At 43.9% G+C, this 17223-nt stretch overlaps 1 protein-coding gene across 1 annotated transcript in view; it reads right to left on the minus strand.

Moving 5' to 3' along the window:
• Window positions 1–17069, minus strand: part of LOC127414957 (potassium voltage-gated channel subfamily C member 4-like) — a 53454-nt gene extending 36385 nt beyond the window's left edge. Inside the window, exon 1 of the mRNA XM_051653376.1 lies at window positions 15816–17069. Coding sequence (XP_051509336.1) covers window positions 15816–16433 — 618 coding nt within the window. The 5' untranslated portion in view covers window positions 16434–17069. The remainder of the gene's footprint in view (window positions 1–15815) is intronic.
• Window positions 17070–17223: the final 154 nt, after the last annotated feature.

Here is a 17223-nt window from a genome sequence, read left to right on the forward strand (position 1 = left end):
TCAGAGCCAAAGCTTCAGATTTAGACCAGTCTGTATCCTGAGAATTTAGAAAAGGAATTAATAGTTATGTGGAGGCAAGGCAAAGATCTAGTGGGGTCGGAGACGAATAATAAAATATCATCTGCGTAAAGCAAAAGCTTATGCGACATTCCTCCCGCCACCACCGCTGGAAAATCGTCTTCCTTTCTTATCGCGGCTGCTAATGGTTCCAGGGCAAAACAGAACAATAATGGGGAAAGAGGGAAACCCTGCAAGGTGCCCCAGAGTAAAATAATCTGAAATGAATCCATTTGTTTGTACTGCTGCTACCGGGTGTCTATAAAGTAACTTAATCCATCCAATAAAAGTATTCCCAAATCCATATATTTCCAAAATCTTAAAAAGATAATCCCATTCTACCATATCAAACACTTTTCGGCATCAAGTGAGATGGCAGCGACCGGAGTCTGATCATTCGCCACTGACCACATGATATTGATGAATCGCCTAATGTTATCAGAAGAGCTGCGGCCCCGAATAAACCCCACCTGATCTATATGTATAAGAGATGTCATAACTTTACTTAATCGGTTAGCTAAAATTTTTTGACAATATTTTTACATCTGGCTGGATCAGGGAAATTGGATGGTAACTCTTACACTCGCTTGGATCTTTGTCTTTTTTAAGAATCAGACTGATCCGGGCTTGTGTCATGGTTGGCAGAAGCTTTCCATTCTTTAATGATTCCGTATAAACTTCTAACAAAAGTGGAGCCAGTTCTGTAGCATAAGATCTAAAAAATTCATTGGCAAAGCTCCGGATACTTGCCTGTAGGCAGGGCCTTAATTACCTTGCCAAGCTCCTCCAAGGTTATCTCAGAATCAAGAGAATTTGTTTGCTCAGTCATCAGTTTAGGCAGTTCTAATGGTTCCACAAAGTTTCTAATATCTTCATCAGTAGACAAAGATGTGAAACTATAGAGATCAAGATAGAACTCTTTAAAAGCATTATTAATATCAATGGCTGAGGTAAATATTTCACCACCAGTAGATTTCACTGAGGGAATGGTAGAAAAAGACTCTCTCTGCTTTATATATCTAGCCAAAAGCTTCCCTGCTTTGTCCCCCGACTCAAAGTATGACTGTCTTGCCCTGAATAGCCAAAACTCCACCTTCTGCGACAAAATAGTATTATATATGTATTTTAATTGGGTCAATTCTCTGAGGCCATCAGACGACATTCAGCGCTTCAGCTCTGCCTCGGCACTTTTAATATTCCCTTCCAACTCCACGAGTTCATCAAGATCAAGATTTTTACTACATGATAAATTGGATTTCAGTTTGTTTCTCACCAAACATTATTGTATGCCTTCAGAACAATGCATGAGTCACATCATGGAATAATTTATTAGACTTATGAATTATACTTTTGCATCCTTTTGAAGCTTAAAGAGGTGGCTACCATTCACTGCCATTGTGTGACATCAGCAAGCATACATTTTTTTCAAAATGTCTTCCTTTGTGTACTGAAAAAATTACACAAAAAAAGACATATTGGTTTAGAACAACAGAATAATGACTGAATTTTCATTTTTGGGTGAACTATCCATTTAAAGTTAATGTCAAAGTCAACTTTCATCAAAACGTAATACAATGACTATCCTTTTTGAGTGACTTCAACAAGCTTTTATCAGCCTCTCCCTATACCTATCTTATACTGTAGAGACCACTTTACAAAATTCAAACAAATGCAAATGGCAATATTATGGAAGCAAAATGGGTCATGAACATTTCATATTAACTAAAATATTCACATTTTTTACTTTTTTCTTAAAAATGTTATACAAATTTCTGAAATGTAATGTGTGAGTCATGAAATTCTTGGCAGTGTAGGTCTGTGAGAGAGTTTAGCCAGTGCGGTATATCCCAAGTTTGGTTTATCTAAACCTCAAATTGTTTATGCCTCTTCTAAACAGACAGGGGCAGCCTGTTCATACTCTGTTTCACAGAACTATGGAAATGACACAGGTCTGTTATTTAGACACTGTCACTGTGCCTTTAAAAAGATCAGACTAGAGACTTACCATTGTACACTACATACCTGGCCCAGTTTGCTCAGGTGATTTTTTATTAAAAATAGAGATATACAGCCATGGATGTGTGCTTTAGACTTCTGTTTAGCTGTTCATATTTACAGCCTCTTTTATGACTTGATTTATTATTTCAAACAGACAGTTTTCATGATATTTACTTTACATAGTTTCATTTAAGCAGAGGACTTTGCCAAAGACTGCACTGACTTTCTTTTGTGTATTTCAATGAGGAAAGCCACTTTAAACATCCCATCTCTTCTAATGTACACAGGCATTACAGAGCAACTGTAGAAATCTTCCATTTCCCTATATTTCTCTCTAATATTGGTATTGACTCTCTACATTCATCATCCAAAGGATGATTATTCTGTGTATTATGTACCAATTAAACTAATTATTTCCACACTTAAGTGTTTATTTTCTTGACAAATGTCATTAACGAAATCTTACTAAGTTTTACAATACAATATTAATAATAAATAATTTTTGGCTGATCACAGACAGCCTTAATGACATTTAGATGTGGGTTTGAAAGCCTGCTATACCTACAACAGTCACTCGTGAAAATGCCTTTTCACCCCTCAAGTGTGTGTGTGTGTGTGTGTGTCAGTAAGTGAGAGAACAAGATTTAACATGTATCAGCTGTCAATATGAGAAACATTAGCTTCGTCACTTGCATGAAGTGACTGCACACAGTGATATGCAAACACTTTCATTGTAAGCATACTTTTTTTTAAATGCAGAAAATAAAGTAGAGGTCTAATGTAAGGTGATAACATCAGAGGCAAATGTCTATCATCTGTGTTAATTTAAACTAGTGCCCGACCGATATATCGGTCGGCCAACATTATCGGCCAATATTAGCCTTTCACCAATATATCGGTATCGGCGTATATGTTTACCGATATGCGCAGATATGAAAACTTTTTGTCAGAACATATAATGTAGAAAACAATGCTTTAGAATTGGTGTCATTACGTAGTTTGTCCAGCAGAGCGCGCTCCGACTCTGCAGACAAGGCGGAGTTCAGCGGTGTGTTCTCGGTAAATTGCTAACTAGTTTGTGAAATATATACTGGAAAGTTAATAAACAATGACCCCATCATTTTATATAACTTTAACCCTGTCCCTGACAACCATGCCACACATGTTGATCAGATCTGTTTGCTGTTAGCCAGCTGTAGTTTGTCAGTGCAGTCAGTAATGTAGCAGATTGAAAGGTAAACATCAGAGCATCTTTTTGCAGCTCAGCAGACAACAGTGCGGTGGTGGATTGTGTCTGTTGAGTGTTGATTTCACACTATGTTGTTACCTAGTTGGTGAGACACAATGCTGGAAAGTAAATAAAGTCCATCTTTTGCTCTCCGTGGCACCGAGCTTATAGCTAACTAGCTAACCACGTAGCTACTTTCATACCTTGTCAGCATGTAAACATGTATTCACCAAACTGTTTTGTTTAGGATTCACAGTTTGGTACCCCTTCAACTGAACAATTCCAGTCGTAGCATTTATAAAATGTAATATTTAAAAGTCTGGTTTTCCAGACATTAAAATGGGATACGTAATAAAAGTAGATTTCATAAATAGTATATTTGCCCTGTGTAAATAATAATATATAGGAACTGTATCTAAAATAAATAAAGGGTGATAAATAAATACTAATACAACAGGCTAGAAAAATAGACATTTATTAATTTTAATATCCTATATATATTTTGAATGTGTCGAAACTTGACACCGGGTGACGCACCCTAAAAACTGCACCATTAGATTGGTTTCATACTGAAGAGCCGCTTAAAAATATGTTTTTTTCTCTCTCTCTCGAAAATGTAAATGAGTGTAAATGCCAACACCATCATATATGTCGAAAGGACTGAAGCCTGTCAACCAAAACATGAGCTAATTGATGTCATTAAATGAGTCTGCTTTTTTATTCCATCCGTTACTCCTGGTCGGAGGATTCCGTAAATATTTAGTTCCCTATCTGTCACTCACTTGACGTTGTGTCGATGTAGTGACACTAGGGGTCACTCTTGGGAGCCCCAAACACCTCTGCTTTTTTGAAAAAAGGCCAATGAGAATTGGCGAGTGGAATTTGCATGCCACTCCCCCGGACATACGGGTATAAAAGGAGCTGGTATGCAACCACTCATTCAGATTTTCTCTTCGGAGCCAAGCGGTTCTATTCATTGAAGCTGAATTCATCCACGAAGTTCATTCACCTCATCTGCTGGATTCTACGGCGCATTTCAGCGGCTTCTCCCCATCTGCAACTGTGGAGTGCAGAGAACACCCCTGGGCGCTTCGGCAGAAACAACTAAAAGAGTATATTCTAAAAAGAGTATTTTTCTTTCTAAAAGAGCGGCACACACAGAACATCTTTTTAAAGAAGTCTTCCGTTTGTGTGTTATTTCTGGTTGCGGTCGCTACCTCTCCGCTTCTGACGGCCACGATCGATGTCTTACGTGTCTGGGCGCTGCCCACATGGAGACATCGTTCGTGGATGGGTCTTGTCCTCATTGCGAGAACATGACCATGGCAACGTTGCAGTCGCTGCCACCCCAGCGGCTCCCCGCCTCGGTCCTTCTACCTACAGGTATGAGGCCGTACCGTTTAGCACTGGGGGTGATTTGGGGACCTCAATGGGACCACCTACACCGGGTATCCCCCCACAGACCTCCTATTCCCCAGCATGCTCGCTTGCCCCGGTCGGGCGCTCAGACGAGATCACCAGCTCATCTCAGGGCGAGTTGGACCTCTTGTTCGGAGCCCGGGAATAAGACGAGTTATCGAGCGCAGCATCGGAGAGCGGGCTCCTCCAGTCGGACGCAGAGGCTTCGACTGGGCTTCCTCCTTCGGGAATGGTCGCCCAGTCCCAGGCCAACACAGAAATGATGGACATGCTTTCCCGGGCGGCCGCGAGCGTCGGGCTAGAGTGGAACCCTCCACTCTTCCCTGAACCCTCGCAGCTCGCCGATTGGTTCCTGGACTCGGGGCACCGCCCACGGCCACGCCCCGCCCCATTCCTTTCTTCCCAGAAATGCACGAGGTGCTGACAAGATCGTGGGAGGCACCTGTTACTGCCCGGTCCCAGTCTTTCAGCTCCCCCACTCTTGCTACCCTCGATGGCGGAGCGGCCAGGGGGTATTCGGTGATCCCCCAGGTGGATAAGGCGCAGAGTGCCACCACCTGGCGCGGGCGCCCGAGGCTCCCATCCAGGGCCTGTAGGTTTACGTTGTCCCTGACAGCTAAGGCCTACAATGCCACTGGACAAGCCGCCTCTGCCCTGCACGCCATGGCTCTCCTGCAAGTACACCAAGCCAAGGCGTTAAAAGAACTGCACGAGGGAAGTTCTGATCCGGGATTGATGCAGGAACTGTGCTCGGTGCCCGACCTCGCTCTCCAGGCGACGAAGGTCACGGTGGGGTCTCTCAGGCAGGTGATGTCCACCCTGGTGGTCCAGGAGCGCCACCTTTGGCTCAACTTGGTTGAGATGCGAGAGGCTGACAAGGCATGGTTCCTTGATGCCCCCATCTCCCAAGTTGGCCTATTCAGCGACACCGTTGAGGACTTTGCCCAGCAGTTCTCGGTGGTGAAGCAGCAGACGGAGGCCATAAAACACATCCTGCCCCGGCGTGGCCCCGCACCCTGTCTGCTCGTCGCCAAGGGCGTCCTCCTGCAACAACAACACCAGCTCCACCGCAGCCAGCCCCCATGGCCCGGCCCCAACATAGAGCCCAGCGCAGGAAGTAGACGCCACCCGTCTCATGGCCGGCCGCTAAGAACCCGAGGAAGGCTTCAAAGCGCCCGAGACGGGCGACCCAGGGGCAAGGAGACCCGCTTCTCTGGAGCTGGTGAGCAGACCACTCCATCCCCCAGTGGAGGGCCGGGAGGAGAATCTTTTGTTTTGTTTTCATTTAATTTCGCCGCATGTCCAAGAGGCTGCGGTACCCAAAAATTCAACAAAAGAGCGGTTTTCTTGTTCCCTGGGTCACATGACCACTGTCCACCGTCTCATCTTTGCAGGTATGGTGCTCCAGTGGCGGTCCCTCTGCCCTTGTGCGCCCAGCTGTGGCACAAACACGCCCACACGAGATTGGGTCCAGTGGACTACTCCCCCCTCCTCGGCCAATCTTATGGTGGGCGGCAGGAGCCAGGTAAGTGCTTTGATCTCCCTGGATTCAGCACGGCCACAGGGATCGAATCCCCTCGACATGGCACCTCGAGCTCTGCCCCGCCGCGATGTCCTACCTGCCGGTACGTCCGACGTGATCATACCCTTGCATCCCCCTCGCCCGGAGTTTGGGAGCGTGGCTCACGCTTTCCAAGCCGTCGTGATGGCTGACCCGGACCGTCCGACTCAGCTACACGATTCAGTTCACCAGGCGCCCGCCCAGGTTCAGCAGCATCCACTTCACCTCGGTGAAGTGCGAGAACGCTGCTACCTTGCGTGTGGAGATCGTTATCCTTCTGCGATAGAGTCTGTCCCTCCAGCCGAGGGTTCTACAGCCCTTACTTCATCGTACCGAAGAAAGTTGGTGGGTTGCGACCAATCCTGGACCTGCGAGTACTGAACCGGGCTTAGCACAGACTCCCGTTAAAGATGCTGATGCAAAAACGCATTGTAGCGAACATCCGGCATCAAGATTGGTTCACGGCGGTAGACCTGTAGGACGCATACTTCCACGTCTCGGTCTTACCTCGACACAGACCCTTCCTGCAGTTTGCCTTCGATGGCCAGGCGTACCAGTACAAGGTCCTCCCTTCGGCCTGTCCTTGTCCCCTCGTGTCTTCACTATGGTCGCAGAGGCAGCCATTGCCCCGCTAAGGGAAGTGGCTGTCCGCATCCTCAACTATCTTGACAACTGGCTAATCCTAGCTCACTCTCGAGAGTTGCTGTGCGCACACAGGGACCTCGTGCTCCGGCACCTCAGCCAACTGGGGCTTCGGGTCAACTGGGAAAAGAGCAAGCTCTCCCCGGTTCAGAGCATCTCTTTCCTCGGTTTGGAGTTTGACTCAGTCTCGATGACAGCGCGCCTCATGAACGAGCACGCACAGTCGGTGCTAAACTGTCTGAAGGCGTCCAGACGGAGAAAAGCGGTTCCACTGAAAATTTTTCAGAGGCTCCTGGGGCATATGGCATCCTCAGCAGCGGCCACACCGCTCGGGTTGATGCATATGAGACCACATCAGCACTGGCTTCAGACTCGAGTCCCGAGATGGGCATGGTGCCATGGGACACATCGCGTGACCATCACGCCAATCTGTCACCGCCTCTTCAGCCCTTGGACCGACCTTGCATTTCTATGGGCAGGGGTTCCCCTAGAGCAGGTCTCCAGCCGCGTCGTGGTTACAACAGACGCCTCCAAGATGGGCTGGGGCACCGTATGCAATGGGCACACAGCCGCCGGCTCTTGAACTGGCCCACAGTTGCATTGGCACATCAACTGCCTAGAGTTATTGGCAGTACTGCTCGCCCTGTGGAGGTTTCGGCCGTTGATCCAGGGCAAGCACATGTTGGTCCAGACAGACAACACAGCGATGGTAGCGTACATCAACCGCCAAGGCCCCCAGTGAGCCTACTTGCACAGAACCTGTGCAAGGTCAGGGAGGACGAGGAGCAGATCATCCTAGTAGCACCCTACTTCTCGGATTTCACGCTCCTTGCGACAGCCCCCCCTCCCCCCCCGGCGAATTCCCCTGAGGAAGGACCTTCTTTCTCAGGGACGGGGCACCATCTAGCACCCGCGACCAGACCTCTGGAAATCTCCACGTCTGGCCCCTGGAAGGTAAACGGAAGACCTAAGTGGCATACCACCCGTGGTGTTAGACACGATCACTCAGGCTAGGGCTCCCTCTATGAGGTGCCTGTATGCCTTGAAGTGACGTCTGTTCGCTAAGTGTTCTTCCCGACGCGAAGACCCCCAGAGATGCGCAGTCGGATCAGTGCTTTCCTTCCTGCAGGAGAAGCTGGAGGGGCGGCTGTCCCCCTCCACCCTGAAGGTGTATGTAGCCGCTATTTTGGCTTATCACGATGCAGTAGATGGTAAGTATTTGGGGAAGCACGACTTGATCATCAGGTTCCTGAGAGGCGCTAGGAGGTTAAATCCCTCCAGACCGTGCCTCGTCCCCTCGTGGGACCTCTCTGTAGTCCTTCGGGGTCTACAGGGAGCTCCCTTTGAGCCCTTGGAGTCAGCTGAGCTTAAGGCACACTCTTTGAAGACTGCCCTCCTGACTGCGCTCACTTCCATCAAAAGGGTAGGGGACCTGCAGGCGTTCTCTGTCAGCGAATCGTGCCTGGAGTTTGGTCCGGGTTACTCTCACGTGATCCTGAGACCCCGACCGGGCTATGTGCCCAAGGTTCCCATGACCCCTTATAGGGATCAGGTGGTGAACCTGCAAGCGCTGCCCCAGGAGGAGGCAGACCCAGCCTTGGTGTTGCTGTGTCCGGTGCGCGCTTTACGCATCTATTTGGGCCTTAGAAGCTCCGAGCAGCTCTTTGTTTGCTTTGGTAGACAGCGGAAAGGAAGCGCTGTCTCCAAACAGAGGATCGCCCACTGGGTCATTGATGCCATCGCAATGGCATATCAGGCTCAGGATGTGCCACCCTCTGCGGGATTACGAGCCCACTCCACCAGGAGTGTGGTGGCCTCCTGGGCCCTGGCCAGTGGCGCCTCTTTGGCAGACATCTGCAGAGCAGTGGGCTGGGCAACACCCAACACCTTTGCGAGGTTTTACAATCTCTGGGTTGAGCCGGTCTCGTATTGGCAGGCACGAGCAGGTAAGTTCCGGGACAGCTGGCCAGGTGTACCGTTTTCGCATAGCGTCTTTCCCCTCCCTTGAGGTGAAGACGTGTGCTCTTGACTCCCAGTCGTGTTCACAGACTTTGATCCCTGGATGACTTTCCTCCTTAGCCCTCTGGCAGTTGAGTTTGCGGAGAAACTCGCTGCCGGCCCAGTACGTGCGCTAATGAGACCCTGTACTGAGGTAGGTGTTCCACATGTGCTGGTTCCCCAAAGGCGACCCCATGTGATATCTTCTGCAAAATAGTTTCCCTGTCGGTAAACTGCATCTTCCTTGGGCAGAGACCCCTCTGCCCCCAGTCGCCATGCTCCGTAGAAACTCCTCCCCCTTCGGGTAGGACCTACCATGGGACGTCTCCACATGACATACTTCCGACAAGACTCGGTACGACCATGTGACGTATTCCACTCAAAATACCCCCCCCCCCTTTTTGGGTGGGGTGTGGTCTCCGCGGTGTCTTCCCCTTGGAAGGGACACCCCCCGACACAGACACATATGGCTCCCAGTCAGTTAACAAATTCCACTCTTTTTGGGGAGAAAAGAGAGGGAAAAGAGGCCTCGGCTTGGCTAGCCTGTCCCTATAGTTAGGCAGTCGACTTGTTCCTGATGGACCGCTCAACGCTCATAAGAGCATTGGGGGAGGTTACGTGATGGCCTGGTGCGCTGGCTATGAGGCATACAGCAGTCTGCCTATCACATACCGCCAGTTCACGTAACACAGTTCAGCTAGTTGTGGCATTTTGTATAGGGACCCCTAGTGTCACTACATCGACACAACATCGAGTGAGTGACAGATAGGGAACGTCCTGGTTACTTTCGTAACCTCCGTTCCCTGATGGAGGGAACGAGACATTGTGTCCCTCTTGCCACAATGCTGAACTACCCACTGAAATGGCCGGGACCTGGTCTCAGCTCCTCAGCACAAAACCTGAATGAGTGGTTGCATACCAGCTCTTTTTATACCCGTATGTCCGGGGGAGTGGCATGCAAATTCCACTCGCCAATTCTCATTGGCCTTTTTTCAAAAAAGCAGAGATATTTGGGGCTCCCAAGAGTGACCCCTAGTGTCACTACATTGACACAACATCTTGTTCCCTTCATCAGGGAACGGAGGTTACGAAAGTAACCAGGACGTTTATACGTAGGGTTATGTCCTACATAAATGTAATGGTGCAATGCTCAATTATTTAGTAGTGCATACATTTTGACTTAGTGCCCATTTACGCCACAACTAGGCTAAGTTGTAATGTACGTATAGCTGGTGCAACCGGCCCCAGATGTATATTTAGCTATTTATTTCATTTGTATTTATTCTTTATTTAAATGGTCAACATTTTACTGATATTAAACAGTACTGATGTTTATTTAGCTATTTATTTTATTTTTATTTATTCATTATTTTAATGGTCAGCAATTGACTGATACTAAACAATATAGTACTGATTTTTATTTTATTTTATTTATTCTTTATTTAAATGGTCAGCAATTGACTTATACTAAACATACAGTACTGATGTTTATTTTGCTATTTATTGTATTTTTATTTATTCTTTATTTTCTCAGTGTTCATTTCTAGAATTTGTTGACAATGTATAATAATAATGTCAAATATTCTTTGATAAAAATATTTGTTTAAGAAAGCAGCCTTCTGAGCACAATCCACATTCCAGCTCAAAAATTAGCTATATCGGCCACCATATCGGTAATCGGGTGAATTTTCCCCCTCTAAAATCGGTATCGGTCTCAAAATCCCATATCGGTTGGGCTCTAATGAAAACCTTTGGCAGCACACCAAATACTCAGAATACTCAAATGCATATTTATTTATTTATTTATTGTTTCTTAAGTCCTTAGAAATACAAGATTTTAAATTTGCAATGCCGTAAAATTAAGGAATTTGTGTAGGGTCTCAAAGCTTTTGCAAGGCAATGTGTATCTTCATCCTGGACAGATCTAACTCAGAATTAGATGCATAATATACATTGATAATTAATCTAATCACAGATATCACTGTAAGCGACAAGAAATAGACTTGTGGTATACAGATAGTTATATCAGCTGATCTTCCGGTCACATCTTAGTTAATGAGTTGACGCCATAGACCTTATTCATGGTAGCGTCATCTTTGATTTTTAATGGGAATGACAATGAGGCTGTGAGGGATAGACTTTCATCTTTTCAATGGCACACAAAATATAAAGCTGTAAAAAGCTCCTAGATCACATCTGATTTCCCACAACTCATGTTGTCTGAAGTTTTTTGTCTACTGGATGTTCTCGGAAAGAGAATGATCCAAAAACATTTTAAACTGCAGTACAGCCCATTGAAGACTGCATGTCTATCCCTCACAGCCTCATTGTCATTCCCATTAAAAATAAAAGTGAATAATGTCTATTATCCTTCAGACTGAGTTCCCAATACAGCTCTCAAAGCACAGAAACAAATACTGTCTACATACTGTACGCTACAGGGAAATGCATGTGTGACTTTGATTGTATAGTGTTTTAAAGATCCTCTACATGTCATTAAACATAAACCTATAATTAATATTAGGGATTCTGATATCTCTGGAGGGTTCAATTCAAACCCACTAGAGCACCTTTAAAACCAAAGAGCACCCTTAAGGGCTTTAATACCACGTGACTATTCAAATCATGCTACCTGAATGCCAAACACAGCACACATCCAGACACCGTCTGCCCTCTGCCAATTACTCGGTGTGTGATTAATTACCATGACGGTGAGAACGTAATGCCATAATTATGAGGTGGAGCTTAAACATCACGCATACACACACACACTCCTGATACTTGTCGCAAGACCAACAGAAACAATGTTCAACACATATCCAAAGGAATTCCAAAGTTATAAAACAGAAATTATGTAATGAATGAACCAGATATAAAACTAAATTGTGGGTCAAGTGGTTTTTTAAATCACACAACTTGGCTGTGTAACTGATTACTCAAAAATGCACAGCCAATGATGCAATTTTTCCTTGCCAAAGACTGACTGAATGCAATTAACATGCAGTGTCATAACAAAATTTTGTGCTCTGAAATGTATGATATTCTGTATGTTCACTAGCCCAGCCAGTGCCCTAAATCCTACACACTCTCACGGCGAAATTGTAAGGATTCATACGCCTTTTCTTAATTTGGCTAATTCGTATGATATCGTACAACTGCACTCGTATAAATCCTATGAAGTTCACTACAGCCAATGACGTCGCTGGACATCGTTTTCATTTAATACTCGTACAAAATCATACGAAATAGCCAACTCCTAAAATATGTACGAATTTTCATGAGACTGGGTTGCTTCAATCCCAATCTCTCGTAAACTCATTAAAAAATATAATTACAATTTTTGTTTTGTAAAGAAATGCAATTTATATCTACAAAATAATATCAAGCATTTATTCATAAGCTTTCAGATCAAAGGTTTTTTTGAGATCATATGAAACATAAATTCTGTCACGTCTGTCCAAACTTTTGACTGGTAGTGTAAATGCATAAAAATAATGAACAGCAACATAAGGAAAATGAAATTAATATGAATAAATTAACAACAGTTTGTTATGCATCAGAAATTTATGTCATTCAGAGTTTCTTTGGTTATGAAAAACAGTTACTTTCCCGCTCTTTGTTTCTTTCTCTCTGTTCCTCTACAGTTTGGATCCTGTGATTAATAAAAGCTCTCGTAGTTGGATTCTTCTCCTTTCTAACTATGTTAGCTGTCCTTAGCAGCCGTCAGTAAGGTAACATGAACGCTGTGGCCCATAATGCTCTCCGGAGTTAAAAGGCTAATTAAAGGAGATAATTGAGCACGGTCCCAGAAACCAAACCATTTGCTTGTCATTTCTGAGTGATTGGGATATAATGGTGTCTTGTTTGCCATGAGAGGTCTTTTAGATGGCGTACCTGTTCTGTTCCAGCTCTCTTTTTCCCTTTGATTACTTGTTTTCTAAGGGGTTTAACCCCAGTCTAGGCTGCCGGGCCTGTTTGCTGCATGCTATCTAAATTTATTAGGGAAAGACAAACAGCTAGCTTTAAGATGGCATGATTGACCTAAAGGCAATAGCTCAACTGTGTGTAGACGTTAACAACTAAAGCAGCTCAGCTGTGACAGATACACTGCATATCAACAAAACCTGATGTCTGTTTTGTAGCCTGAAGAATGGCAGAAAGAGAGAGAGAGAGAGAGAGAGAGAGAGAGAGAGAGAATACAAGGATTATTATCTGATAAAAAAGGGACACCTTGCATAATTACAGCATTGTTTTTAACCTCTGAACCAAGTAACTAAAGCAATTCATTTACTTTAAGAAATCATTTTCTGTCAAATAAAGGAGCCAGAGGGCCCAGTGTTTAATAGTATAGCCGAGATTTAGCGCTACAATAAAAAGATTTCACATTACTGATTTAAACAGCTCACTGCAGCACAGACTGTATGTTTCACCAAGGGTGCTCTATGTCTGGTCGTTGTGATGTAATTTCATACAACTGAATCCAACCTTGAAATGTGTCTCAGTACACTTGCTGGCACATATGAAAGCATTAGCTATAAAATGCACACACACAAATGAGTGTGATAACAAAATCTGGGGAATTTAAAAAACAAAGAAAAGAAAAATACTACAATCAAACAGAGAGATTTTAAAAAACAAGCCATTTACTGTATGTATACAGTAAGTGCACATAATCTTTTTGATAGTTTTGTAGCACATAATGCATGGCTGTCTGTCTTATGTGAGAAAGAAGGCTGACAAATCACATTTTTCTGTTCAAATAAATCAAACAACTAGCTAAAGGACTGTGAGTGGAGATACTTCATAAAACACTTTATTCTAATTGCATTATGGTCAAATCTGTGAATCGATCCTGGCCATCATGACTTGATGGAATACAAACTGATATAAATAGAGATTTTAAAATCACTACAGCCTGCTCTCTCTCTCTCTCTCTCTCTCTCTCTCTCTCTCTCTCTCTCTCTCTCTCTCTCTCTCTCCTCTCTCTTTTTACATGTATTCCTTTTTCTCTTTGACACACTATTTTACAAGGAGACAATACACACTATGATACACTATATAAACCACCAACCAAACAATCAAGGAGACAATACATTACACACTATTACACTATATCTGAAATATCTGACTGTTGCACAACTCCAAACACTTTTGATAAGTGGGCCTAACTCACAGCATGAGTTTTAATTAAACATGTATAATTCTTTCTATAAGATATCATAGCAACTTCTGAGAGTGACATTCATCTATCACAGCTAGAAAGGATTTCACACGTCTGACATCAGCGTGTGACACATTAACACAAGAGCAGGTGGCATCTGGATGAGTGCATGTCTGCCACAGTGCGAGACAGGTGCAGTTCAATACACAGTTGGTGCTGATTGTGTTTCCACAGGTAACCATGGAAAAAATATGATCTTTTAGGACTTAGAGGGATAGTTTGCTCAAAAATAAAAATTATGTCATCATTTATGCACCCTCATGTAGTTCCATCCAAACCTGTATGACTTTCTTTCTTTCGTAGAATTGAAAAAAGTAGATTTTAAGAAGAACATTAGCCTCAGTCACCATTCACTTTCATTGTATGGGAAAAAGATGCATGAAAGTGAATGGTGACTGAGACTGCCAGTCCCTAACCCGCTGCCTAACAGCTCCTTTTGTGTTTGGAACAACATGAGGGAAGTGAATTTTCATTTTAGGGTGAACTATCCCTTTAAACATTTATTTAAAACTAATTTAAATGATGAATAAAAGCTACAGTAAATATTACATTGTATTTTGCTTACAGACCTCTTATCACATTATAATAATCAAAATGTATTACATGTTGGCATGCACCCAAAATAATAGCTCTTTGGCTGAACTTGATTTAGTCGTGGACAAGTGGTTCCACGTGTTTGAAATGTCTTTTCTTAACTTAAAATTACTATGTAATCTCAACACAAACACTTTGTGTAGAATGAACCTAGTTTAATTGGGTAAACCCAACAAAATTAGACATGTCAATGTAACTCAAATAATTCTATTTTATTTCTTTATGTACTAACTAGTGAAAGTTAATGTAAGCATGCTAAAAACATGCTGGTTGAAAGGACTACAGAGTGTTGAATGTCTGATATACTGTATGTTCCCTAGCCCAGCCAGTGCCCTAAATCCTACACACTCTCACGGCGAAATTGTAAGGATTCATACGCCTTTTCTTAATTTGGCTAATTCGTATGATATTGTACAACTGCACTCGTATAAATCCTATGAAGTTCACTACAGCCAATGACGTCGCTGGACATCGTTTTTAGTAACTATGCGGTAAGCACAGTATTTGATTAACGAAGTGAGCAATCAATTTCATGTGTGACATCTACTTGTCCTCATCATTAGCTCAAGCTCCACTCTTCACTATTTGGTAAAACCCAAAACTTTAACATAACAGAAACTCTTCTGAATCTCAACATAACAAAACATTAAACACTAACAAGTACCCCCCTTTATATTCATCATAAAACATTTACTCTGCCGATTGAGTCCGTGCAAAGCATTCTGGGAAATAGAAATTCCCCCAGTTTCATTAATGCTACATTAACACCACAAAAAGTATAGGATACATGTAGTCCCAACTCAAATGGATAAAATAAACTTCCATTTTACAAATGTAAATGGATAGAAAGCAATGAAATCAAGTTCTGACCAAATTTTCAAGAATTGTGTTGCTTTAGTTCATTTTAATTAATTTAATTATTATTATTATTATTATTATTATTATTATTATTATTATTATTATTATAAAAATGTTTTTTTTTTTTTGGACATCACTTGTTAGAGGTGTGTAACAGAGACTAAGAATCGCAAGTCTATGTGTGTCAATCATTTTATATATGCTTTGTAATATATGCATATTGTATTATAGTGTCTTACCCGGGCGGCACGGGAAGAATATGGATCTTCAAAGAGCGCCCATATCTTTGGTTGCCAAACTTTACAGCATCCTCTGGAGCGGTCAGGGCTGTCCTCGATGCCGAAGCGTTTGGGCACGTCCTGGTCTTCCTCGGCATCCTCCGGATCGGGCGGTTCGAATATATCAAGCGCCTCTTCTGCGTCTCTATGCTGGCGATAGGTCATCCAGCAACAGGGCTCCACGTCCGTCTCATCGATACCCCAAAATGCCAACTCCTCCTCAAAAAGAGGGCCGCAGACATCCGCCGGGCAGTGGAGCTTGCCAGTCCTGTAGTAATTCAGTACATAGGCGAATATGCCAGGATGACGGTCAAAAAATACCTCGCCGGTGGATGTCTTTCGCACCTTGTCTGCGTCCGGGTTCAACTGGTTGTCTGTGTCGGCGAGCCAGGCGAGTCTCGTGCCCGGTAAGGTCCTAAGGGTGCTCCTGTAGGTTTCGTGGCGCGTGCCACCGACGTTGATAATGATCTTGTCCGAGTCTTCGCCTCTGGCCATCTCTTCCTTCAGACATGATTTGGAAGGAGGTTTGTTGCCTGACTTGCGCCCGCGGTACGACGAAACACACACTGAGCTGATCATAGGTTTGGATGGAGAGGCATTCAGCTAGTGGCTTTCTAATCCTGCGCTTCCACGAGTCCAGCTGTCATCTGTCAAAAATGTCAAACGAGTGCAGAGAGTTTCTGTTGTCAACATGATCATAAGAGGGGCATCAGCCTTGGAGACGAGGAACCACCTGTGGGTGGGAGCTTGCGGTTTTCCTCCGTGGCGTTTATTTTGCTAGCACTTTGACACGATTAAAACGAAAAGATGTGCAAATCTCGTCTCGAGTGAAATTCCGGAAATGTATCGCGACCTTAACGACCCAACTCAGCGCAAGCGTGTACGCATTTCTTACACAAAAATAATATCTTAGTGAACCGCATTATGAAAAGAAACATAAGTTAAACAGATGTAAAAAAATAAATAAAAAAATAATAATAATCCCAAATTAATATTTTTAATTGTCTCGTCACCTTTTCGTTGAATTAGTAAATTCCGTCTGGCTCTCACCTGCGCGCGCATTATTCTTCAATCACAATGAGCATGCAAGTTAAAAAATAAAACAGGAACCGTGCCGTCGTTCGACTAATTCGTGTGATGTCGAAGGATGAGACAGTATCAGTTTGTGGGGAAAGATCGGTTGCATCTTGTTGTATCCTCCTCCTCGCAACAGTCAGGCGACAGAACCCATGGGAGGATGATGATGATGATGATGATGATGATGCTTCAGCGTCTTTGTAACCCTTACAGCGCAGTATTACATGTGAATATGAGCTCAGTTTGATTAGAGCGTAGGGAAAAGCTTCAGTTTCTCAGTTAATCTACTGCA

The sequence above is a fragment of the Myxocyprinus asiaticus genome, chromosome 24 (genome assembly GCF_019703515.2).
Source record: "Myxocyprinus asiaticus isolate MX2 ecotype Aquarium Trade chromosome 24, UBuf_Myxa_2, whole genome shotgun sequence".
NCBI lineage: Eukaryota > Metazoa > Chordata > Actinopteri > Cypriniformes > Catostomidae > Myxocyprinus > Myxocyprinus asiaticus.